The sequence below is a fragment of the Leptosomus discolor genome, chromosome 9 (genome assembly GCF_034619465.1).
Source record: "Leptosomus discolor isolate bLepDis1 chromosome 9, bLepDis1.hap2, whole genome shotgun sequence".
NCBI classification, from domain to species: domain Eukaryota; kingdom Metazoa; phylum Chordata; class Aves; order Leptosomiformes; family Leptosomidae; genus Leptosomus; species Leptosomus discolor.
The window spans coordinates 41,223,110-41,248,439 of NC_141399.1; the positions used below are offsets into that span (position 1 = coordinate 41,223,110).

General features: G+C 44.9%; 1 protein-coding gene across 1 annotated transcript in view; it reads right to left on the reverse strand.

Moving 5' to 3' along the window:
* NRK (Nik related kinase) overlaps nucleotides 1–22,974 on the reverse strand; it is a 103,276-nt gene extending 80,302 nt beyond the window's left edge. The window contains exons 1-2 of the mRNA XM_086470547.1: nucleotides 22,918–22,974; nucleotides 18,046–18,111 (exon numbers count right to left, since the gene is read on the reverse strand). Coding sequence (XP_086326673.1) covers nucleotides 18,046–18,111; nucleotides 22,918–22,974 — 123 coding nt within the window. The remainder of the gene's footprint in view (nucleotides 1–18,045; nucleotides 18,112–22,917) is intronic.
* Nucleotides 22,975–25,330: the final 2,356 nt, after the last annotated feature.

Sequence of the window (25,330 nt, forward strand, 5' to 3'; positions counted from 1 at the left end):
TGAGGAAAAAAGAGCATCTACTCTCAGTGCCTCTTCATTTGGCTTCATTTGATGCATCCTCTCCAAAAATGAAAAGGGAGTTAACGGACACAATTTATCTGTGAGAAAATACATCACCCTCCAGATTTCTGAATGAGCTCTGTAAGAGATGAACTACATGGCACTGATCTCGCAGCAGCAGTCAATTCCTATTTCCTTCCAAAATCCTGTTGGCCAGATGGTCCACAAAACTCAAGGGAAAATTACTTAAACGTTTGGAAAGGCTTTCAGTATTAAGTTGGTCTCCAAAATGAAACCAGACTACCCTTCTAATTAGTCTTAAAAGTAAAGTATACCTTGCTTTTCTAATTAAATTAAGAAGGAGAGGTGCTTCCAAGTTCACTTTCCTAAAGAAAAAAAAAATCTGAATTTAAGAAGAGGTGTTATTTTTTCATAAACTGATCTAATCAGCTTTGTACAGCAGAAGCCTGGCTGGCAAAGGTTCTCCCCTCAAGCAAACTATAGGTCAGATGTGCAGTAATAGTTCCTGAACAGCTACAAGCAGTTACTCCTCAATGCTGTATCTTCCAATCTTCTGTGGGGACTGAAGTCAATCACAGCAGAAAGAAATGAACAGTGAACTCTTGAGAGGAGAAAAAAAAAAAAAAATACTGTGCAGATTAATGTCAAGAAAATGGCTAAAAATGTTACAGCTGAAGAACCGCAGAGCCTTAAGCAATGTAGACTAGCAAAATAACCACACATATGAAGCAAAAGCAGCAGCTAACCATTGGAAGAATCAGTCACAAAAGGGACCAAGAATTTCCTGCAACTAAGCACTGAACATCTTTACCAGATTTTGAAACGCTCATCTCTTTGCCTTGCCCTATTTAAACAACTCAAGTTCAAAATGAACAGCATAAGACAAAGTATTGCACTATATAGTGAACTATGCATTTGGGTAAAACAAATGTGAAGCCCCAGCACAGGCTGGGGACCCCCCTGCCCGCCTCTGATGCATTGCTGGCTACACTTCCGAGCGGTTCCCTGCAGGACTTCCCACCAGCAGCTACTGACGATTTCTCCTAATGCTTAGGTTCTCGCACGCAATTCTGTCTCCACTGCTGTCAACAGTAATTTCTGCTGTTGAATTTATTGGATCTGAAATTGCCCCATAAAAGGTCAAATTTCTCAAACAGAACAAATCCCACTTTGCACTAAGTTTTCCACCAAAAAAGTATGTATATTCAATGCTTTCTCCGCTGCAGAAGGTGTGTTCACACTGATCCTGCCACAGGTTTGAGCCAGAGGTTGTGACGGAAGAAGTTAACCTATACCATTACTGCAGCGTGTTCATTTGTGTCAAAGTACCCAACAACCAACTGCACTACTACTGCCCAAAGCTGACTGCCTATTGGAAATTAGTCTCTTCATAAAGCTGCAGATGAAGGCCAGATGGAAACAGAGAACACTTGCTATTCTGATTGATTACAGACGCATTTACATTCACAGCCATATAGATCTGACTGGATTCCTCTCATTCATGATTTGTCAGCTGGTATGTCACATGAAGCTTTCCCAGGCAGCAACGGCATCTCCGTAAACTTGTACAACACCAAATACACTGGGGCTCAAGATTATATGGGCAAAAGTGCATGCACACACACAAACACATATATAAATATTCAAAACCATAAGACTGAAACCCAGTGGCCTAGCCCCTGAAACCTCAGGTGTCAATGAAGCTGCACCAGACCCCTGCTCGTGATTCAGTCTCAAAACCAGTTCTCATTTTCCAAGCTTTGAACCCGATCTGCTTCCTTTACCTTGTAATGGCAATAACCTGTCCAACCAGCTGCATCACATCACAAAGCAGACATCAAGAAAGAAAAACCAAAACAAAACAGCAAGACAACCTAAACATTCCACAAGGCATCCAGCTAATGCCAACAGCTTTCTGGAGAAATGGGGAGCAGCAAGTATCTGAAGTCTGGTTTACATGTATAATATAAGCTCTGAAAACTAGCACCTCTGCTTTAACATCTTCTAATTGTATTAATTTTAAAATTTACTCCAAAAGTTTAACCATCCACAAGTTTCAAAACAACTTCCTTTTGCAGCTTCTTTGCATATTCCGTCATGTACATCCAGATGCCAAAACACACCACCAACAGCTCATTGCTCCTTAGGATAAATCTGGTATGCGCCAGAGAAAAATTTCGCCAGGTCAGCTAAAACTCTACAGCGTTGCCAGTGCATGTATTTAAATAGCAGAAGTTTAAACAACTAGTCTCTATTTACAACAAAAACTGAAAAAAAAAAAAAAAATAAAAAATCAAAGAGCATATGAAAACACCATACCAGAAAACCTACCTCCCAATTGCTTTTTTGTATTGCCTTCCAGTTTCTGAACCTTTAGGTTCAGGGAGGGACATGGGATTAGAGGGAACTGCAAGCTTTCCTCCACTATCAGACAGAAGCTTAGCCAGGTTTCTTAAGACAACAAGGCGTACGTGATTGTGCTGCCCTTGCATCCAACCGTGTTTTAACGTGTCAGCCCGTTTCAACCAAACCTGACAGACAGATAGACGTCTCTAAGATGATCCAATTCCCACATGCTCTGTGAAAATCAGGGATGGAGACAAACTCCCTTGCTCCAGAGAGGAGGGCTCCAGAGTGGGCGCCGCGGTTTCCCACCCGATGCTGCCTGCCAGCTGGCCAGCCAGGGAGCACGTAGCAGTCTGCAGCCAGGCGCAGCGCAGGCTGCTGCTTGCCCAAAGGGCAGCAGGTAGCCACAGGCAGCAGCTGCTGGAGTGTCAGATCAGAGGGGGTGGCTAAGGAGTAAGCAGGGGCCAAGGGTGTATGTGCTAGCAGAGATCCTAAAGGACTCAACAAAGGAATTGGGATGGCTGAGGTCAGAGGTGGAGAACAGGGTAAGAAAGGACAAATTTGCAAGCAATTGCATTTTGTTAGTTTTACTATTTAGTTTTTCCTCAAAGCCCAGGAAGTTTAAACAACTTTAGAATTCACCTTGATACATAAACTCATCTCTCATCAGTGCTTGCAGGCTACTTTCCTCTAGTCTTAGCATTAACATTGTAAAGGTATTTTCCTGTTTGCACCACTGAGGCTTAAAGAAAACATGTATTTTTGACATGTTTGCACAAGAAAACAATTATACTCAATAATAGAAGTGTTTGTTACAGAAAATCAAATACGTAACAAGAAGTGGTTCTGAAGGGGTTCCACCTTTAGGGATTGGCTCCCCAGCACTGATTCACTGATTCTTACTTACCATTTACTCTGTAATCAAATGAGTGCACGGTGAGCATAAAGCACTAGCGTGCCACTGTTAGGATTTTATATCCACTTTGAATAGGTACAGCAAATAACATCATGTGCAAAGGACTGGAAAAAAACAAGGTTCCAAATAATTATTTTTAAAGACCTGGTTTGCACACATGGTTTGGCCCCCTTTAATTAGAAATGTATTTCCAGCTCAATTTTGTTAAGAGTGGATGTGCTCACTGGCCTGCATCATTCTGGTTCATCATTTACTTTTCGTTGATCCGGCCACACTGGACACCATTTTCCAAAGCGCTCATCTTTTGCCTAACTCCATCTCTGTCCATGCAGTTTCACAGAGGAAGAGGCTTTAACAGAAGAAGAGAGAGATTAACACCGAGTTCTTTGGAAATTCCCATTTATTTCTGTTACCGGCTCTTTCTTCTTTTCAAAAGAGCTTGGTTTAGGAAAGTCAGCAATTAACACTGATTAAAAAGCTGAATGGTGTAAGCTTAATACTCATTCGTCTCGTGATCCAATGAGAACAGGGGTTTTATCACTAACTGGGACAGCAAATGTTGGCCACAGTCAGGGGTGGGTCCAGCTAGTGGTTTTGCTCTCGCAGCAGTCCTATGCGAGAACATGTTTCTGTGGCAAGGCAACAACCTTCTACCTGCTAAAGCTTCCTTTTGTTTTTGCCAAGAAAAAAAGAGGCAAGAATAATAATGAAAGAAACTATTTTCTGCCAAACCTCAAGAGAGCTGCTGTTCTGCTTCATCACCAGCTCCAGGCACACACCCCGTTACGTAAGGACACCAGCATCCACACAACCCCATCGCGAGCAGGCGGGTTAGAAATGCTAAACCTCAGAAGCACAACCGCAGAAATGAACGGCTATGCTGATGGCAAACACGGATGTGGCAAACACAATACGGGGTGGGGAGGGGGGGAAATTAAGATGTAAAGCCCTCTGCGCCGTCTCATGTATTTCAAATGCTGCTTGCTAATAAAGGTTCCTTCAGCCAGTGCTAATGCAACAAACATGGATGTCCTCCCAGGCAGCCAGGACAGGAGCCAGATGTGGCTTATCAGATCACAACCAGCTCCTGGAAACACACCTAGGGAACCGCACAGTCAGCAGCTTGCCCCAAGGTGGGGAAAAGTACAGAAGCAGCAGCTTTCCCATTTCTATTTCTGGTCGTGGTCCCAGTTTTATAAGGAGATGCCTAAGAATGAAAACGCATCGTGCAATTTCCGGGGACTTTTCAATCTCACACGATGACCGTTGGCAGCGAACAGCTTAGATAACAGGGCACTGTATACTGACATTCATGCTGCTTGCTTGGCAATAAAGGAAGCCAGAAAGGAAGGAAAACCCCCTGTTGGCATATGCTCCCATAATCTGAGTGAACAATCCCTCTGGATGTTCAGGCAGTGTTTACAGACAACAGGATTTAACCAGCCAGGCTCCTCATTAATAATCACAGTTTATATAGCACAATGTCATCTCCATCCCGAACTAGCACCTAGAATCCCTGTCCAGCCCTGGTCCAGCTCCCACGAGAAGGCTCAGCACTGCCTGGAGGCCCACAGTCAAGCCTGTCAGTCAGACAAGAAGGCCATCTCTGTAATATAAAGAATTACTCTGTTTTAATATTAATAACATCACAAGGGAGAGGTCTGCCAGCCCTCTGTAAGGTAAACAATGCAGGATACAGCAACCACAAAAGCTCAGAAAGCCAAGTTGTTTTTAATCTACTCACTATGACATTCGAAACCCATCTGCATGGCAGACAGGGCTGATAAGGTGATCTTCTTTCATGCCTGGTCAGAGAACTGTGACTTTGGCAGAAGCAAGAAGACAAATGACATTACACAACCTAATGAGGAATCTGTTGTGACTATTTGAACAGCCTCATGAATGCACTAGGTGCTTTGCAAACATACACAGAAACCTGATTACTCGTGCATGTCTGTATATGCAGATTCCTGCGCAAACATGCAAATACCCTAACTCTAACATGCAAGACAGGGATACGGGCCATGTAATGTCTTCCACCAGGTGGGTATCCAGAATCTAACATGACACAAAGAAAAGAAGAGAGGAACGTAGGAAAGGGTGAATCCTAAATGCTCTCTAACTTTATTCTCCAGCCTGTGGGATCAGAGACCTGGGTTTCCAGCCTTTGTTTTGCAACTTCCTCTACTCAAAACAGTTCTGACTGAAATCTTTCAATTGTCCAAAGCAAAGGAAATTTAGTACATCTCTTTATTCCTTCACCTCTTCTTCATTTTCAGGCATGCTTATGGAGAGCAGGCTACAATACATGTAGCTTCTCCAGATGCAACCTCTTTTTCTGCCAAGGAAACTGTCCCAATTGGGCATTCAGCAATCTGCTATGCCCTGTGCACACGCACACCTCCTCAACGGCATGTGAGCCAGGAGCTCAACACATTTGGGAAACGTCAGACCCACTTAGACTGATCTGCACACGCACAAAAAGCCCAGTGTATCCTGAATGCACCGCATTTACTGGCACATACCACCTCTGCGATGTCCAAGCTGTCCCAGGCCTCGCAACTGCTGGGTTCGCTGGGCACATCCTACGCCTCAAATGTTAATGTGCCTGCCTGCAAAACTTGGCAATCTTCCACCGGGAGAGATGACAAAACATATTTTAAGGTCTCTGAAAACAAATCACCCTTTATCAAAAAAAGAATCCCACAGGAGGAATGGTCTGGTGCACCCAAATCATGTACTGATACCGCCTGTCCTCTTCTGCAGGTCAAAATGCACACACAGGACCAGTGTCTGCTGTCAGCAACTGATGAAAAACCAGAAGCCTTCACCACAGCAATTTGATTTTCAGAGCAGCAGGGATACACTGGTCCACAATACCTAACTCTACCCTCTGATATTAATAAAAGGCAATTTGGTGTCTGCTGATACAATTGGGCTTCTGGGGGCAGAATTTTTGCAAGAAGCCTGTTAAGATAAATATTTCATGTTAAGACTGGAAAAAGCAAATATTAGAGTTAAATATTTTTTCCTGGCTCTTCCTTTTTTTCCATATAACAAGACAACATCATGGACAATCTGTGTAAATAATACATTTGAAAGTCCATTATATAAGCCATATGCATATTTATTTTATGTTGGTTTTGTTGCATATTTTAGTATAATTGTTCATAGGTTTAAAGCCAAGAGTAAAACAAGAGTAGACAAATCTACTGCAGCAGAAGTAATCAGTAAATTGGTTACTCTTTTGTTATTTTTAAATACTAGAGAAAATCCATGCTAAAATTTAGCATAACAAACAAGAAAGACAGAGAATTCCTCAAGTTCAGTAGAATAAATATTTTCAGAAGGCCACCACACGTTTCTCTTATGCCCTTTTCCTCAAAAGGTTTCCACTTTTAACAATAGAAATGCAAGGGGAAACTGCATCAAAAATGCTGATATCAGACGTAGCAACTGCACAATTGTAAAGTCAGAAAATGGAATTTAGTCAAGTCCAATACTTAGTAAACCTCAACAAAATGCCAGTATTTTGCCAACTGGTCTCACTTTCAGTTGTAAACACTCCTCACAGAATGGAAAGTCAGAAGAATTCACATTAATATTCATGTTTATTTTGGCAATGCCAAATAATTTCAGTATGATACTGCCTTTTTTTTTTGAGCATGCAGTACTAAAGACAATCTATGAAATATTAAACATCCTGCTAACTTAAAATGTACGTTCAAGCAAAGCAAATGAAATGCAATGTTTTGACGTTTCTGAAACAAAGTTTGAGCACAAAAGCCAACTCATTTCTTAACATTTTCCCACTAACGTTTCTGTTGAACTCAACATGTTTTGATTCGAGTGAAACTGTTTTCAAACAGCATGTTGTTCAGTAAGTGGCTGCTAAGCAATTCTCACAAATCACCTCCTTAAGTACACTAATTCCTCTTAACCAGAATCCCAAGGTGCTTTACAAAAACAAGGACTGCCTCCATTTTCATAGATAGTCATAAGAAGAGCTCCATTTCCAGCAGATTCATGTGTTTTCAAGCATCGATGAGAGGCAGAGGCAAGAAGAAAAGCTAGATCTCCTGAACCAGAGCTGCCCACATCGACCCCTCTCTTACTGTTACGAAAACTTGTGTTTCTTACATGATGGGAGCACCTAAAAGCCCTGCCACAGACCACATGCTAGCTATTACGCGTTAGCTAGTAACATCATTTGCGTGGGGCACTGAAAAGGCCACAGTTTGCTACAAAGTATGTCTTCTGGATTGCTCACTCCCTAAAATGTTGGAAGTTACTAAAGTTTCATGTTTTCACGGGGAGAAAGAAGGGGATGGGGAAGAAATGACCTTTGGGAAGGTGCTTCTAAAGCAAATCCTAAAAACCTCTCAGGAATCCCATAAAGTCAGTAGGTTACAAGGGCAGGCTCATAACACACAAGAGCTTTAAAAAATAAAATAAAAAAAAGTATACTACAAACAGCTGAAAAATAGTTTCTTCCTTACTTTTATTCCCAAGATTCGCATTCACATATCTATGCATGCCAAGAAAATTACTGCTGGCCAGCAGCCTGAGAACAGCTGAACACCAGACAGGAGAAGCACAATTTTATCACATTTATGGATTTTACAGTTGAAACTGGACATTACAATTTAAAATTACTTACTGGAAATTTCATTATGATGGGACAAGGGGCTGACCGGCACACGTGTCTACGGCCCGAGCAAGCTGTTTGACCCCGGCTGACAACAAAAAATGGCTTTTAAACTCCATTTCCCTAGAAATGCCTTGCCTTGGAAGGGCAGAGTCCCACCAGATTTTGCTGCTGTCCATCCAGGCAGCTTCAGTCTGAATAGCTGTGCTACCACCAGACCCAGCCGCCCTCGGCTTTAAAGCCAGCGGGCAGATCACGGCTGGGCCAAACACTGCTTTCCTCCAGAGCACCGGAGCTGCGACGCCCCCAGGGAACTCACAGCAGCATTGTCACAGAGCCCTGCAGGAATCCACATGGCACTGGTAGACATCACGAGACGTGCTCTCTGGAGGAGCTCTTCCCAGCAGCAAGCACAGGGAACACATTAGTGGCACCATTTCTGCTGCCAGCTACCTTGGGTGGTTGTCCTCCCCAACCCTCTCTCCCTGTGCTCCACACCTCGTGCAGTTGGTGACCCGCACGGTGCTGGCCTGTTACTGGTGGGGTGATTCAGAGAGCTTAGAAGTGGAGCTGTGGCAATTGTCCACGGCAGTTGACCATGCCAGGGTAAAGCTGTGGGAACATCCCTCATGTTTCAGCACTTCCCATCCCCAGCGCTAAAAGTTTCCCTGCCTGACTTGGCAGGCTTCTATGCAACCTTTACACAGACGTAAATCAGCATGTGGTTTGCAGGACAGCAAATTACCAGGCTCACGACTTCATCTGAATAACAAAGAAAACCAATTCTTTAATACTATTTACTTCCATTTTCTCCAGAAAAGCAACACAACAAAGGGCTTGCTACTGCCCGCAAGTTAGCTCTAGTCCTAAGCTCAAGTAGCAAGGACACAGGAACCCCTTCTTGCACAAGCACGGTAGTGCTTTCAACTGCTCCCAGATGGCCTTCATGGGGTAAGCTACACCTCTACAGCTACAACTCAGCTGCTAATACAATTGCTTCTTACAGTGTTATTTCATGACATGCCTGCTCTCCCACAAGTCAGACTGACTAGGAGGAGTTAATTCAAGCTCACCTCTGTAGTGAAGATATTTAACTGAGGGCAGAATGAACCATAGATGCATTTTGCAGTTCAAGCAAACCAACATCCTTTCTACTTAGAGGAGAAAACCTACCGGAGAGACTGGTCAGGTACAGGGGAAGACAGAAAAAAGTGAGGGTGGGGAAGTAAGAGGTAGGACAGACCATGCCTGAGCTCATGGCCACAGCGCCAATGCAGCAGACACCCTAGCAGGAGATGTCAGAGCTCAGGTTGCTGAAGTGAAACAGGAGCTAAAGCGAAAGCTTTGCAACAGTCCTACTGTGCACAGTTGCCAGTCTGTGCACGCTGGAAATGCTGCACTATGTCCAACCCATGGAAAATATCGATCCATTAAGACCTCAGCAGGAGAATTTGCCTCTTTGTGGACTGATACTTCTGCTGCTGGATTTTCCAGTGACACCTGCAACAAAGCACTACTGCTACAGGATTATTGAAGACCCTATTCAACACATAGGTAAAATGCCTCCTTCAGGAAAGGAACACAATTTAGATCTCTAAAGAATATCCCAGAAACTATCTTTTGGTCCCCAAGATCTCATCCTGCAGGACTTAACTATTTGGCTCAACATAACAAACTTTAATACTCGAAGAGCAACCTATAAAGCACTATTACAGATTATTCTTGTACAAAAAAATCTGGGTTCCTCAAGTATAAACAAATTCAAACACATTCTTATGAAAAAACACCTGAAGACTGGACACGAAACTTAAGAGAATATCTACTGCTGGTGAAGACTATGGTGACATCTTGCCTATGCAGACAAGGGGAGAGAACAGCACACGCTCCACACAGTTCTTTAAACCAATTCGTCACACTGTCAAGTTTAAAGCACCAAATGCTGGATAAGTCCATGAAATACACACAAAAAGAACAACAAGAAGCTATCGGTATTTTTAGGAAACCAACTGATATGTTTCTTTTATTATGCTCTACTAGCTATAGCCCAGCGGTACCGAAGAGCAACTTTGGTACCTACAAAAAAAGGTACTTGCATTCTTCAGGTCATTAAGGCAGACTTGGGAAGTACCATTCACAGGGAGCTATACAAAGCAATCAGAGACAAGGAGATAGGATTATGTGTGCTTGCAAGGCGCTGAAGTTCTGTGATTAATTCAGAAAAAGGACAGTTACTAAAGCCAACTTGCAACGGAGGTAATCTCAAACATCTCTAAACAGGCTAAATTTTCTGCTGCTTAAGTAATATCCTATCATTCATTCATTAATTCCAACAGCCCATTACATGTCTGGGAGGTTTTTTTGACCGCAAATGGACAATTTCTTACAAGTTTTCCCCCAACCCCACTGCTGTATTTTGAAGAGATAATGTACACAATGAAATACTTCTGAGTAGGTCAGGTACTGTAAAACTCAGGGACACAAAGCGCTGGTCATTCTGATGCATACCTTCACGTAGGCATGATTCTGGATGTTGCTGAGCAGTCAGGTGTATTAGAATCAATGTCACTAATGAGGTGCTTAAAGTACAGCAAAGCGCTTGAGTGGGGAATGAAGAGCTTGAACTATTTCCTACTGTGCTCATAGTATCACCAGCGCATTTTTAGCATGTTCTCTTACCTTCAAAACAGCACGTCCCACTGCCAACACTCAAAGCGTTATGCAACATGAGCTCAGAATGTCACCAGTTTAGGATGAAAATTCATTGCACTCTCCCACATGGACATTCAGGTCCAAAACACAGAGGAGTGGAAGTGGCAGGCCTGCCAACAAATAATTTGCAAGGATTTTACTACTCTCCAATGGCTGATATGGCACATCTAATTATTATACATTGCTCTGCTCAGTCAAAGAGCCTTTGTCGTATAGAAGCACTCCACAGCTGAGAGGTTTTTTCACATCCTTACTCTTCTATTTTTGATAAACTAGTCCTACACTTAAGAATCTTAATTGAATTCTTCTGAAATATTCACTAACTAAAACCAGGACTTCACAATTTGCTAATTAATTTCGCATGTATGATCCATTATTTTAAATTCCAGTGCTGAATATAGTTTGGCATTGCCATGCAAGTAAGCAGGGAAGCCAAGATTAAAAAAAAATAACCACAACAACAAACAAAACAAAACAAAACAAACAAACAAAAAAAAAACCAAAGAAAAAACGCCAAACCTCCACACACTATGGAAAAAAAATGCTCCTGGCTCTGACAACTAGATACACATGACACATTACCTATTCTATATATTTATTTCAAATAAAAGTCATTCGCCTTGCTTTTTTTTTGTGTTTTCCAAGTCAGTCATTCAGAATGTAGTAGGCTGGATTGATAGTAGGTATGTTATGTCCACTGAGATTCACATGTCCTGTAATCAAAGTCCTGTACTCAAACTAAGATTGGAAAAGACCTCTGTGAACATATGGTCCCACCTTCTTTCGAAAGGAGGGCCTCAAGTTAGGTTACCCAAGACAATATCAAACAGCCTTGGATATTTCCAGCAAGGGTGACTCCACCACCACCCTGGGAAACCTATTCCAATGTTGGCTTGTTCTCACAGTAAAGAATTTTTTTCTTACATCCAGATGGAATTTGCCTAAGCAACCTGTGCCTGGTTCCTCTTGTCCTGTGCATCCCCGTACTTGCATCTTCTATACAAACCGTCATTGAAGCATTTGAAGACTGCCACTAGATTGCTCTCAGCCTTCTCTTCCCTAGGTTGAAAAAAAATCCAATTCCTTCGGCCTTTTCCTTCTTCAGCATAAAGTTCTTCAACACTCTAAATGTTTTGGTGTCCTTCTGTTGGACCCTCTCCAGATTCCTAATGTCTCTCTGGAACTGTAAGAGCAAAGATGGGACACAGTATGCCAGGTGGCCTAACAAGAGCAGGGGAAGTAATCACATCCCCTGATTCACTTGCTATGCTCTTGCTGATGCAGCCCACCCAAGGCACAGTTTGCCCTTGCTCCTGCAAGGGTGCACTGCCAACTCCATATCCTTTCTGACAAAGGAGGAAAAGGACCAGCATGGTGGTGTGGAAACTTTAAGAAAAGCATGCAGACATGTATGAGATTGTATTTAGGAGTTGCAGGCAACTGAGAGAATAATAATCTCCACATCTAGTAGTATGCAGACTTCACAGGTACTATTAAAAATCAGAGGCATGAAGAAGTTAAATATTGAAACACCAAACCATGCCCCTCTAGTGTATTGATATTACAGTTGTATAGACTAAGCTTTCAGGGCAACCCATTCATAAGCACCACAGCATTTCAGCTCTTATTACAATGGCAGCAGCACATATAAAGCTCAAACTTATTTCTGAAAGAGATCCCTGTTACCAGGATTAGCAGACAATCTCTATTATTTGTTTGCACTGCTGAACCAAGGATCTACACAATGAGTTGTTGACTCCATCCAGTACATTGCAGCAATACTTCTTTATACACTGCTGCCTACAACAATCAACTAGTTTTTCATGTGGACAAGATAGTCAGCTATGCTACTAAACCCAAATAAAGAAAATGAATAGACAAACAAGCACTTCTACCAACTGCCAGTGAAACAGAAAGTAGCATTTTGTCATTTCTATAAAGAACAACTGATTTCCCTACCTGACTCATCAAAATCTGAGTGCCTTGAAGGCTATGATTGCCTTGAAAACTGTAACTGACCACAAATGATAACAAAATACCCCAAGACGACATGACATTTTTAACGTCTCTGTTTGCAGCAGTTTGGAGACTCTCAAATTGCATTTCAGTCCCGAGGCACATCCTTCAGAAGGTGGCTACTTCTGACCCACCCCCAGAAGGGACAGTTTATGAAGTTTTCAGATTGTACATGTTCACCTTCTGGGTTGCACTGACCATTAACTGTAATGCTTCTTACATTTAACCTTCCAGTAACTGCCTGAGGTGCTACCATCAATTAAGGTTTTCAACACAGTCCACAGACTTTAACACTTCATAACTTAGCACGGTCTTGTGATTCTTTCCACACAGTACCAAGCCTCAGAAAAACCATGTTGCTTCCCCCCGCCCCTCCCAACTTGGTCTAAGTTACTTCAGCCAGTTATTCAATGAAATGAATCACGAAGAACTTAGCAGTCTTCCAAATTGTTTAAGATAAACTGAAAAGCTGTATTTATGCTTTACTATACTCCTGCCACTGCACATCAACAGTAGAGTAACTCATAACTCATGTCGACAATTGAATCATGATTCAACTCCAAGAAGCAGCTATATTAAAAAAAAACCAAACAACCAACCAAAAAAAAAACCACCCAAAAAACCCCTACCAAACACCTCCTTACTCAGACCTGCTTCCTTTCTGTATCCAGTCTTACACGGCTACACAGAAATAAAAACGTAAGCTATCCAGAGCCACTACAGGAAGGCAGGGCTGCTTCAGCAACAGCACTGCTTCGTCTTCATCAGTTGCATTACTGGGAAGCCACTTCTTCCCTTTTGATTCTCACAGCCTCAAACCAGAGCACCTCGCTCCAGTTCCCTGTGCCCTCAGACTCCATTAAAGATACAACCATTCTGCACACACAGCAGCTGCAAATCTGTCAGCAGTTTATCATCAGCCTGCAAGATCATACTCCAAAAAACGTCAGCTCCTGGAACTTGCAAAAGACAGTGACCCCTCATTTCCTAGGCCACTCAAAAACGCCAACCCCAGGACCAGGCTAATTCACATCATTAAGACAAAGGAAGTCAAAAGCTCCAGTCAGGTGCCTCTCAACATCAGAAAACAAGCAGATTGCACACATGCTGCTGATGACCTCATTTGGCCCATAAAAACTTTTTTAGAAGGATGAGGACTCTCAGAGCACACCTAAATGAGTAGGATTAGGAGCAATTCTTCTTTATCTTGATAACTAAAAAACCAAAGCAGCCATAAACTCGGAGTCCCATGGCCTCTTCCAGAGTTCAAGAGAAATTGTCTGACCCAAATACTTAAAAAATAGCACCCACTTCAGTTGCCCCATGTCTCCTTTTCCCCATTCACCCATTAGAAAAATGACCCTGCACTGAAAATTAAAAGCTAGAAAATGCATTACAGGCTCCTACTAAAGACACACAACTCAAAGAATACGAAACTAACAGCTGAAGTCTTTGCAAAAAAAATATTTCACTCCTCCCAACTTACAGTTTAGTTATTACTAAATGCACAAGCACAGACCAAGATACAACTGTTCTACATAAAGAGTGATTAACACGATCACTATCCAGCTCTTCTTAGCAATAGAGTCCAACCACGGAAGGAAAACAAGCCATCCATATAATAAAACTTCTGAAGGTAACGGGAGTAGGCCAAGAATTATTCAAATCACAACACTGTCAGGTTTTGACAGCCATACCTACATGGCAAGATACAGCCTCAAGCACACTAAGAGCAGACCACACAGCCACAGACTTTAGCTTCACAATGCTTTCAAAGGTACCACCTTTAACAGTACACCATGTCACAATCACATAGCAACTACTAGCAAATTAAAAAAGATGGTGTTCATAAATCTCCTGTATCATCTTCTGCAGTTTTACTGCCATCCCAAACAACACCCGGTTCAAACTTCCCCAGGCAGCCTGCGAGAGGGTGTTCCAAGGCACCGCAGCTGCAGCCCAGGGAGGAAGCAAAACCCAAGAACTTGCGGGTGACACCTTCAGCAATCTCACTTCCTCCCAGATGACACCAACAGTTACGCGATGCAAAACATTGCTCTGCCCTGTCTGAAGGTCCTTACTGATCAGCAGCTCTAAAAAAGCCCCTTACACTTTGGAGAGCAAGCCCATGTCCCTCACACAGTTTTTCTGGTCCCTGGCCTCAAGAGTTCCCAGGAAGACAGACAGCCCTTGCACAAAGCAGCTCATGGGAAGTCCAGAAACTTCTCTTTCCCATATACATTCAGTGGAGATGGTGCAGGGACTGGACACAATCTGACCTTCAGCACTTCAAAGTCCAGGACACAAAGGCATGAAAGAGTAAATGCTCCTACTTTTCCAACCACCAGCAAATGCATTACTGCCAAGTGCCTTCAGAGAAGACTCTCTGCTACCACTTTCCATAACATTATTCAGAATCGCCTCTTACATAGCACTGTTCCTCAGGTTTTAAGCTCCCGGAAGCCAGCAATTAACTGAAAAAGTCATCTGTCATCTCAAGAGATAACGAAGCCTAAGTCTCATGACTTCTGGGTACCATCTGATTTTTTTAATATCCAATTCATACTTTCCAAAAGGCTGAAGTTGCCAGTACTGGCATATTTACGTCCTACTACTTCATAAGTTGTCAAAAAATCTGCTAGCTTTTAGTCAGTTATTATATGCAAATTCCAACTTCATAACATTTCTAGACAGCTCTAGCATTATCATGGGTACAATTTATACCTCTTCCATTTCATTTAAAAAGACACTAAACTGGAACTGGTCTGGAATAATTCAGTACGAACAATACTCTCCTTCAATAAATCTGTTAAACATTATTTTCCAAATCTAATGATGAATCCTCTAAATTTTATTTTCATTTTTACGGAGCTGCATATATTAAAACATATAGCCTTATGAATCATCTTCACAGCCAACCAAGCAATTTACTAATCTTGGACATAGTTTATTTAGCCTGAAATAAGCTTTGCTTTGATTATGTGCAAACTACTATGTGTAGTTTCTGAACGTATGGAAGATTCTGACACCTCTGCAGAATAAAAACATGCTCTAATGACATGAGCACATTATGTGGATAACTGAGATTACTTTGTAACTTAAATATTTATAATCACGAGCCTATACTAGACAAACTACACAATGACTCCAGCAGTCCCTAATTCACTCCATTGCTCCTAGCATTGTATAGATTGAAGGACATAGTACACAGCAGCGAAAGAGAAAAATGAATACCATAGCCTAACTTTTTATGGTCACTTCAGAAGCAGTTGTTCCATGGTAGCTGCCCTCCTTCAGAGAAAACAGACATTTGCTCTGGTTGCAAGGCCAGGACCAGTGAGATACCACCTAAGTACGTTCAGTTGGTGCTCAGCATCTTCTGCAGAGGTATTTCCAAACACACTGGAGCTTTGGACTGTGTCAAACTGTTCGCAACAGAGACCAAGCTCATTACCTGCAGTTTGGAGCCATCATCATCTGTCTCCTTCAGCTGCACGGCTCACTGTCATCCACCCGCAAACAGCAGCTCCATCCCCTAAGCAAGCCTCAGCAAAACACCCTGCATTCAGTGATCACGCGTATTTATATGAACAAAGCCTTTGTTATGGGTGTGCTTGCACAGAGCCAGGGTTACAAACAGTCCATCATCTCTCTGTCGCGTGATGCATGTGCACAAAGCTTCCCCTCAGCGCCCTCAGCCTTGCAAGACCCCATCTCTCAGTGCTTTCCTTACATGTTGCAGCTAGTCCAAGCGCAGAATGAGCCAAGATTCAAATCACCCATTATCCAAAGCTTTCAGATCCTGGCCTCTTGCGTGCTCAGTGGACAGCAGCCTTTGAGTACAATTTCTGATTGTCATTGTCAATATTTCTTACACATTCTGGCAACTAACATTCTAGCGAACCATACGATAGCTGAAAACATTTTCTTTTGCAGCAGAAGCAAACTCTGTTGCTCCTTCCTGTTTCTGCCATGATTAAGCAGCTGATTCACTCTCAACATCCTTCAAAGATGACTAGATTGAAATTTTTTCCTTCCCAATATAAAATAAATCCAGGCATGATAAGAAAGGCAACTGTTTCAGAGGCCATTTGGGAGCTTTAGGATCTTTTTACAGGTAGAAAACCCTGTGATTACACAGACCACAGCACCCCTGAATGTCTCCTGGCTTCTAATCTGTCTATGTGAACCCGAGGCTCTATTTTTAATTTGGTAGTACTGACCTCAGTATCTGAATGACAATCTCAGAAACAATACAGGAACAAAGAGTTACATGAGAAAGATCCTGCTTCTGACATAAAAATAATTTTTAAAAAAACGTAGTATGGGAAAGCAGAAAGTCCCCAGAATTGCTTCTGCAGAGGATTTTCCAGAATCTTTGAAAGAGTGTCTATAGCTTCAAAGGAAAATCAAAACGCAATCACAGCAGATCTGCCACCAGAGGATGGACACTGAAACATAACATGCATTCAATGCATTGGAATCAGAGAAAGAGGAACAGTCCTGCATTTCTCCGTCGGGGCCCCCTCCTGCATTCTTCCTGCAATAGGGGATCAACACGGAAAGAGCCTGCACCAGTACAAAGCAGGAGCTTGTTGGCAGTGGGGTCTGGGGGAGAAGCAAGATCAGACAGCTTCCTCCAGTGGAGTTACTCTTCTGATGTACCTCCAAGGGTTCAGCAGCACAGACTTTTCCTTCCTCTGTCTTCTTTCTCCAAATGGGAACAACACAGACTCAGTTCCCTATTTTATCATGTCTAATTTCTCTTCTTAGATCACTCTTAGGAAAGGTTTCACAGTGAAAGAATACTTTTCTAGGCTAGTTCTTATAACTAAATAAAGGTGTGTGTTGCATAGTGTACACAGCATGTTATGGGAGACAATGTTTAATCGCTGTAGTTTCTTGAGTGGCAGCTTTGCTTTGAAATCACAGCGACAAAGGTAATAATGGAGATCAAAAACTTCACAGCCTGCCTGCAGAGCAGGGTTAATTGACACCTCTGTCTTGAAGAGTACTGCTGTGTCAGTCTCAGCTGAGCTCTCCACTCAATCCAGGCCAAATTTAGCCATGACTGACGTTAATTTGCGCCAGCCACTTATTAAATAATTTTGAAGAGAAAATAACCACAGGACAGATAAAACAGGGCAGAGGGAAGTCAGTACAAAAGCCAACACACTTCTCTGAACCGTGGCAGCAGAGACATGAAAACAGGACAGAAGGAAGGGGCACAGAGTTTCACGGGTGATGCCATTTTGCATCACACAGAAAAGACAGCAAGATAAAACAGGCTACTGCTGGAACAGTGTTGCCAGTCTTCTTGAAAGGTGCTCATTTCTGCTTCAGGAAAAACAGCTTTATCAAGAACAGCATCATAAAGAGGCATCCAAACCTTGTAGACTTGTCCATATGTCCCATTGCCAACAACCTGCACCAGTTCAAATATTCCCGCAGGGTCCTGCAAAAAGAAGAAATAACATATTTGCAGCAAAGCAACCACTTCATAACGGAGCACAACTGTACACAAACAAAATGAAGACATTTGTGGCACATCTCCTAATGCTCTGTATTACATGCTAAAGTGAAAATAGCCAGATAACTGTGTAAGAAATACATTAATATTGAAGTTTTCAGCCAGGTTGCTCTAAACTCTATATACAAAACAACTCGGTGAAGATTTGTAGCGTGGCAATGTGGCAGAAACAGCAAATAAATGGAGATGTGTGAAGAATACAAGAATTCAACTGATTCAGCTTACCAGCAGAATAACGAATAAACTCCAGGCTTCCTAAGCCTCAAAACACTGAGCTAGCCTAGAGGCTGAGCTGCTGTCTTCTGCTATGAAACACTTAGCACTAGCAATGTAACAAAGAACCTAAATAACAGAATTGAAAAAATACTATATAAAGCACCTGAGCCCAGTTACCTTACGAAAGGGAAATGTACCATCCCAGGCAATCTTAACACTACAGGTAGGCTGAGAACACCCAATCATCCTGTTTGGCAAACATAACAAGGTGAATTTGCCTGATATATTGAAGTCTCGGCTTTGAACCCAAACTAGATTGCTGTTAATTCACATGAAAGATTCACGCGTCAGGTGATCAGTGTACCATACCACATGAACCACTTTCACCCTACTGGTTTAGCACCAGTTGCTCTAAAACCAACCACTGCGGCAGATGTCCTTCTCCAATAATGAGGCGTTGCAGCCTTTCAGATATAGGAAGACCATCTTGTTGCAAGGCATGGGCACGTAAATGTTCACTCCTGCATGACTGAGCACATTAAGAAATCTGTCGCTTCAGTTAAAACTCGTTTGAGAGATTTATATAAAAACATTAAGAACTCAAGAGACCCGTTTCTTGGTTTCTGGCTGAGCCATTTATCAGTCCGCTCATTCCTTGGGATGATATCATTTGAGAGATTTATATAAAATATTATTAACTCCATGTGTCAGTTTTACCACATCTGTTTCAGCAATCTGCCCTGTCAGTTGATGCCTATTGGTACTGCTGAGGGATGCGACACAGAAAAACATTATCTCAGAAGTATAATTTCTATGACCCCGGCTCCAAAACATCCTTTTTTTAATGTACCAAGCTACTTCTCCACTTCACTTACGAGTTATTCTTTTAATATAAATAACGCTTTCTTCACATCTGATACATAAAATGTTTACCTCGGCAAAATCCCAGCGAAAACATACAGGCTTTTTTCTGAGCAGATTTTGCCTTTACTGCCACAACTGTCATGATGAACGGCAATAGCTTTCACTGTCAGAGCAACACAGCACAGACTTCCACAACTGAAAGTACTAATGAGTTCATTTGGGTTTGCCTTTAAGTTAAATGAGTTTCAATCTTATACTTCATGGATTGTCAACCTCACAAGACCTATTTAAAAAAAAAAAAAAAAAAAAAAAGAAAATGCATAAACTAGATCAAACCACTGACTTTTGACCCGTGCACAGGCCAGTCATTTCTTTTCTGTCTCTTATTTCCAAGTCAAGGTAGTAAGGCATGGCCTTCTAGACTTAAACCCCAATTCCAAAAGCCCTCACACAAAAGGAAATTAATGGGATGACTCGTGTACGGAGCTAAGCACACACATAAGAACGCTTGCAACATTGGGAACTTCGCAAAGTGCTTTGCTTCCTTCTCATTTCTCCGCTTTTCGTTGCCTCTAGTCTTGGATATAAAAATAAGCCATACGCTTTGTTTCAGCCAAGCTCAAGCCAGCAACAATCCATCGCTGCTGCTAAAGCGACAGGCGGGCGGCACAAACCTCTGCTTCATGTGCGACCTTCCCACAGAGCTGCGCTGTGGGTTGCACATGGCCCGTGCAATAAAACACACAGCAACTCTCCGAGGAACTCTTCCAGACAAGGGCCTCTGTGCGCAACACCTACTGTACTCCTCCAGGGGAAGCACGAGCAGCACCTTGTTTTCACACCCCTTCTGCAGAAAGTAGCACTGCTGAATTAAGAGGTGTTCATACTGTGCAGAAACCTAGAGGAACCTAACCTGCATTTTCAACTTGGAGTTTGCAACTGTCCCTCTCACTTAAATGCGTGCTCTGTCCTCTCTCTTCTTCTCCATGCTTATTTATTAAGTGTACACAATAAATTAATGTGCCTCAAAATCAGCTTCTCTCCCTCCAATCAATTTCATTCGGATTTCGCATCCTAATAGCTAAACCTAAAGGTTTCAGATGCTCTAGGAAAACCCCAAACAATTATCTAAATAAATGTTAGCATTAACTTTAATATAGCGAAAATCCTACCCTGTCCTTGCTAGCCTATTGAGCATTAACGTCTCAAGCCTGCACAGCTCTGAATGCAGCCAAAATACTTGGCCATCTCTCTTCTTTTAATCAGGACACCATTATAGTGAACCGAGCCTTGTTAAGAGTCATAAAGGATATTAATCTGGGCTCTGACTTTGGTCCTTGGATTGCCCTTGTTTGCTTGGATATCAGCACTGCATCGTTCGCTGGCATTCTTCACAATGGGCCAACTTCTTAATTATCTTGGAGTTCGGTATCATCTTTGATGTAGCGCTTCCTCTCAGCTACCATTTAAGCCCTGTGGTCCATCTAACCAGCCAGCACCTGCCAAATTGCTAGGTTCACTTTGACAGATGCAAAATCCTGGCCTGAACATTCATCACTTTGAGGTTAATTACTGTAATGCACTGTACTATACGGTGGCCTTCTCGCTTTCCTGCAAGTCATCTGCAGAGTACTCAAACGACAAGAGCAAGACTGCTGACCCAGAGGCACCCAGGCCACATCCATCTCTTCTGCAAGGCAGAATGAAAACCAACGCACACAGCAACAGCCCAACCAAAAGGCACTTTTCACAATCTCCACAGCTAAACAAGATACACGTCTGAAGCTCAAGTTCTTCCACAGGGCCTCTGCACCTCAATACGTAACGCAGAGATTAGAGGCTTTTTAACCATCTGACTGCCCTGATATACCCAGGGTAGAAGGCCCCCAACAAGATGCTCTGGCAGCATTTGGAAACTACAGCGCAAACCACTTCTTTCCAGGGGAATTGGAAAGCTCTGCCTGGTGAGCACCGACTTGGAGGGGAGCAAGACCAGCTCATGCAGTTTGAAAACGACCCCAATCACAGCTGTGCTTCCTTGCTGGAGTTCCCAACCGCAGCGAGGCTGGTGGGAGCACAGCACCAGGCAGCTCCCACTGGCCCCGGGAACACGTAAGACAAGGCAAAGGTAAAGCACCCATCTTTACACAGTGACCACCCCAGCCTCACCCACCTCGCATTTCCCACTAAGCACAAACCCCAAACTAAGGCTGCTGATGTGCTGAGGAGGTTCCCTTTGAGAGGACACATCTGTCCCTTCCTCTGCCAAGGCTGACACTTCAGTGCTTACAGCCTCTGGGAGGTTTCTGCATTGGACAGTCTTGACACAAAGCCTGCTGACTGATTTGCAGCACTATCCTTTTTCGAACTTACACTGGCTTCTTAACATTTATTGAAGGAGATAAGATTCATCTACTACAGCTCTAAAGAAGAAATTCCATTATTTTGGCTTACTCCCCTGAGCAGAGCCAGGTTATAACTTCTGCTTGCCTTCTGCCATCTTCACAAACTTTACTGTCTCTGCTGCCTTTCTTCTTTCTGCCTCTGGTCTGGAACACCCTCCTCACCATGTGATTATTGCAAAGGCTTCTCTCAACCCTCTTTTTTTTTTTTTTTTTCCTGATATTTTTAGAAAGTAGTTTGCTTTGGTTTCACTGTCTGGGGCTGACTGCTTTTTTGCCACAATTGAACTCTTCCCTCTTCTTCTGTGAAGAGTTCTCCAGAAAAAAAAAAAAAAAAAAAACCTGCCTTGGTTGGACTGGGTTGATAGGTGGTCAGTTACGACGTAAAAAAGTGAAGGGGAACTAAGGGGCACCATACACAACCCTGTTAACTGTTTGTACTGTGAAACACCAACAGCGTGGCTTTTAATGTGGCCAAAGTTTGGATTATGTTAAAAATCTAAAAACACAAGAGCATAAAAACTCATAGCAAACTAGGTGAACGCTGACTTTTTTAGCTTTGGGAGAAAAATTTAAAAAAAGCCCCAAACCTCAACCCCCCACACCCCCAAAAAGCTAAAACCCCACGCACGTATTTTCTTCCAGAAAATCCTCGTTTCTCATTTGTTTTCTCTCCGCTGCTTCACAGCATTCACCTTCGGGATGTCAGCAGGAATTACTTGTTATCTCGGGACGGGAACGAGCCCACCCGGTGAAACTCTCCCGGCCGGGCAGAGCGGCGCTCCCGTGGCACCGCCACCCAGCGAAGGGGGCGACAGGGCAGGGGAGCCCCGAGCCGGGGCAGAGCCGCTCGGCCCCGCCGGCCCCAGGGCGGCTCGCCCGGGCGCACCGGCAGAGCCCTCGCCCCGCGCCCGCCCCGCCGCCGCCTGCGCTCCCCGGCGGCACGTACGGCATCGCCCCGCGCTCCTCGGACGCCGCGGCGCCGGCTGTCCCACGGCCACCGCACACGCACCCCGCCTCTCCGCAGGCAGGGCGAACCCCCTCAGGTGCGGGGAGGGAAAACCAAACCCCAACGGCCCGGGCGAAGTCTTAGCGCAGCCCTGCGGAGGCGAGGAGCGGGCTGGGGCAGCCCCGGGCCCAGGGGGGTGCCACTGCCCGGGGGGTGCCACTGCCCGGGGGGTGCCACTGCCCGGGGGACGCCGGGGGCCCGCCGCAGCACCCCCCCACCCGCCCCGCCGCCCCTCCTTACCCGCAGCGCCGCCAGGTCGATGCCGTCCAGGCTGCGGGCGGCGCAGTCCCGGGCCATGGCGCTCAGCGCAGGACGGCGGCGTGCCGCCCGCCGCGCCCCCCCGAGCTAACGGTCCCGCGGGCGGCCCACGGCGGCCCGGCCGTGCCCCGGCGAGCGGAGAGAGGCGGGCATGCCCGGCCAGCCGGAAAGCCCTTGCCGCTCGGCGGGCGCGCAGGGAGGCAGCCCGGGGGCCGGGCGGCCGCTGCCGGCAACTTTGGCCGAGACAGTTCCTCGGGATAAAAAAAAAAAAAAAAAAAAAAAAAAAAAAAAAAAGAAGAAAAAGAAAAAAAAAAAAACTTTGCGAGGAAGTGACGTGCGGGGCCGCGGGGGGCCGGTGCCGCGGGGGGCCGGGGCCACCTGCCGCCGCCGGCGGGGGCGGCCGCCACGCGCTGCCGCCGCCCCGCGCGCGTCGTCCTCCCGCCCCGTGCCCGCGCTCCGGGGGCCGCTCCTCGAGGGGACGATCGCCGCAGACACGGGCCCGCGGCGGCAGCGCCCGGCCCGGAGGCACCGCGGCGGCCAGGGCAGCCTCGGCCGCGGGGGGAGCCGGCAGCAGCGAGCCCCTGGGGCGGGGGGCGGCGCGGCGGCCCCCTGGGCCAGCCGGTGCCCGGGGCTGCAGCGAGCTACCGGGAGCCCTGCCGCTCCTTAGGGTCTTCTTCGCCCTGTCATTATGACCGCGGAAAGAACAGCGTACGGCTGCATCGTAGGGGGGTGGAAGGACATGCCGGTGGGTTCGGGCCGCGTATTTACAAAGAAAAGTCAGTGGAAACGCACGGTACCGAGGTGGGGTCCTGAAACATGCCTGGACGCTGCTCAGCGCGGGGCCGGTGTCCCCTCGCAGAGAGCGAGGAAAGGGGCCAGCATTGGGAATCGGTATTTTCACAGTCACAAACGTGAAATCAAGACCAAGTGGTCAAAGCCCCTTCGGTGCCCAGTAGCACACCGCAGCGGCCGCAACACCAGCGGTGGAGCGGGAGTGTTGTAATAAAGGCGTTTAGCAATTTCCTTGAAAGAAACGCTGATGCATCATTCGACTTCAAAGTATTCCTTTAAAACAGCCCACGCTGGGTACGTTGTCGGCTACAGCGACGCTGCCTTTTTTGCTCTCCCTCTGTCTGTAGGCCAGCGTACTGATGCGCCGCTAACAGATTTGAGGCTGATGGCTGATTTAAAGCATAAATATGTTGAAGAACTAAACATACCCAAGGCAGCTGTGCACAACTGAGGCAGAACCCGCACGTGGTGACAGCCCAGCCTAAGCCCCTCTCCGTGCCCAGCCCCTTGCTCTTCCCTGGGTAGCGTTTGGAAAACTCTGGCCCTCACGTCACCTTTGACAAAGTTAAGCCATAGTTTTGCTCCCCATTGTAGCCTTCCTGCCTTACATAAATCCATCATTAGCCTTTCTGTTCGTGTTATTTCTCACAATCCCTCTTTATCTCTTCTCTAACCTTTGGGATGTCCTTTGTCTCCTGCAGCTTTCCACTTCCTTCCTGCTTCCCTGGTGAGAACTGGTGTGAAACTCCCTCCTGTCATCTACCAAACACCCTGTCTCTTGCTCCATCTCTTAGATTCTTTGCTGAAATTAATCCTATCTGCCTTGCTCACCTCTGGCAAGTGCTCCAACCTGAGGATTAATTTCCACTCGACAGAAAGCTCTGCCCAAAAAGGATATGAAAATCTGGTTCCAGAAGTATAACATGGCCTGTAGTATTTCTGCAGGCGTGGCTCGGTACCTTTTTGCTACGTGCAAACACCACCTTTCATTGCCTTCTCTCCACTGAGCCCTGCTGCTGGTAGAGTTTCTGTGGACGCTGCAGTCCCACTCGCACCATTGCGGGCAGAGCTTCATAAGCAATTCTTCCCTTGCTGCCGAAGAAGGCAGTGACTCTTTTCCCCATAAAGGCCTTGCAGCTCTAACAGAAGCGACAGCGGCTTTTGTCACTGATGTTCACAGCAGACCTGTTGTGGGTGAAAATGCCACCAGGACAAGGCTGCTTCTCAGAGCAGAACCAGACTCACAAGCCCCATGCTATTTATCACCAGCCTGATGACTGGTTCTGCAGAAACAGAAACTGTGCTCCAAGTGTCCCCCACGGCCTCGTGCCCTGCTTCTGCTCCAGCCCTCCCCAAAGCACCGCACAGACGGGGGGGGGGGGATTGTGCTATTGCTAACTTGCAAGCAGACTGTCACACCTTGTTCTTCTGCATGAAGCCATGCGGCAGAATAACTCCCAGGAATCGGGAGGCTCAATGCCTTAGTGCAACTTGATGTTAATAAACTAGAAACACACAGTCATCTTATCAGTAATAAAAAGTGAACGGGATCCCCTAAGAACAAATTTAATTAAAACAAAACAAAAAACCAACCAACACAAGA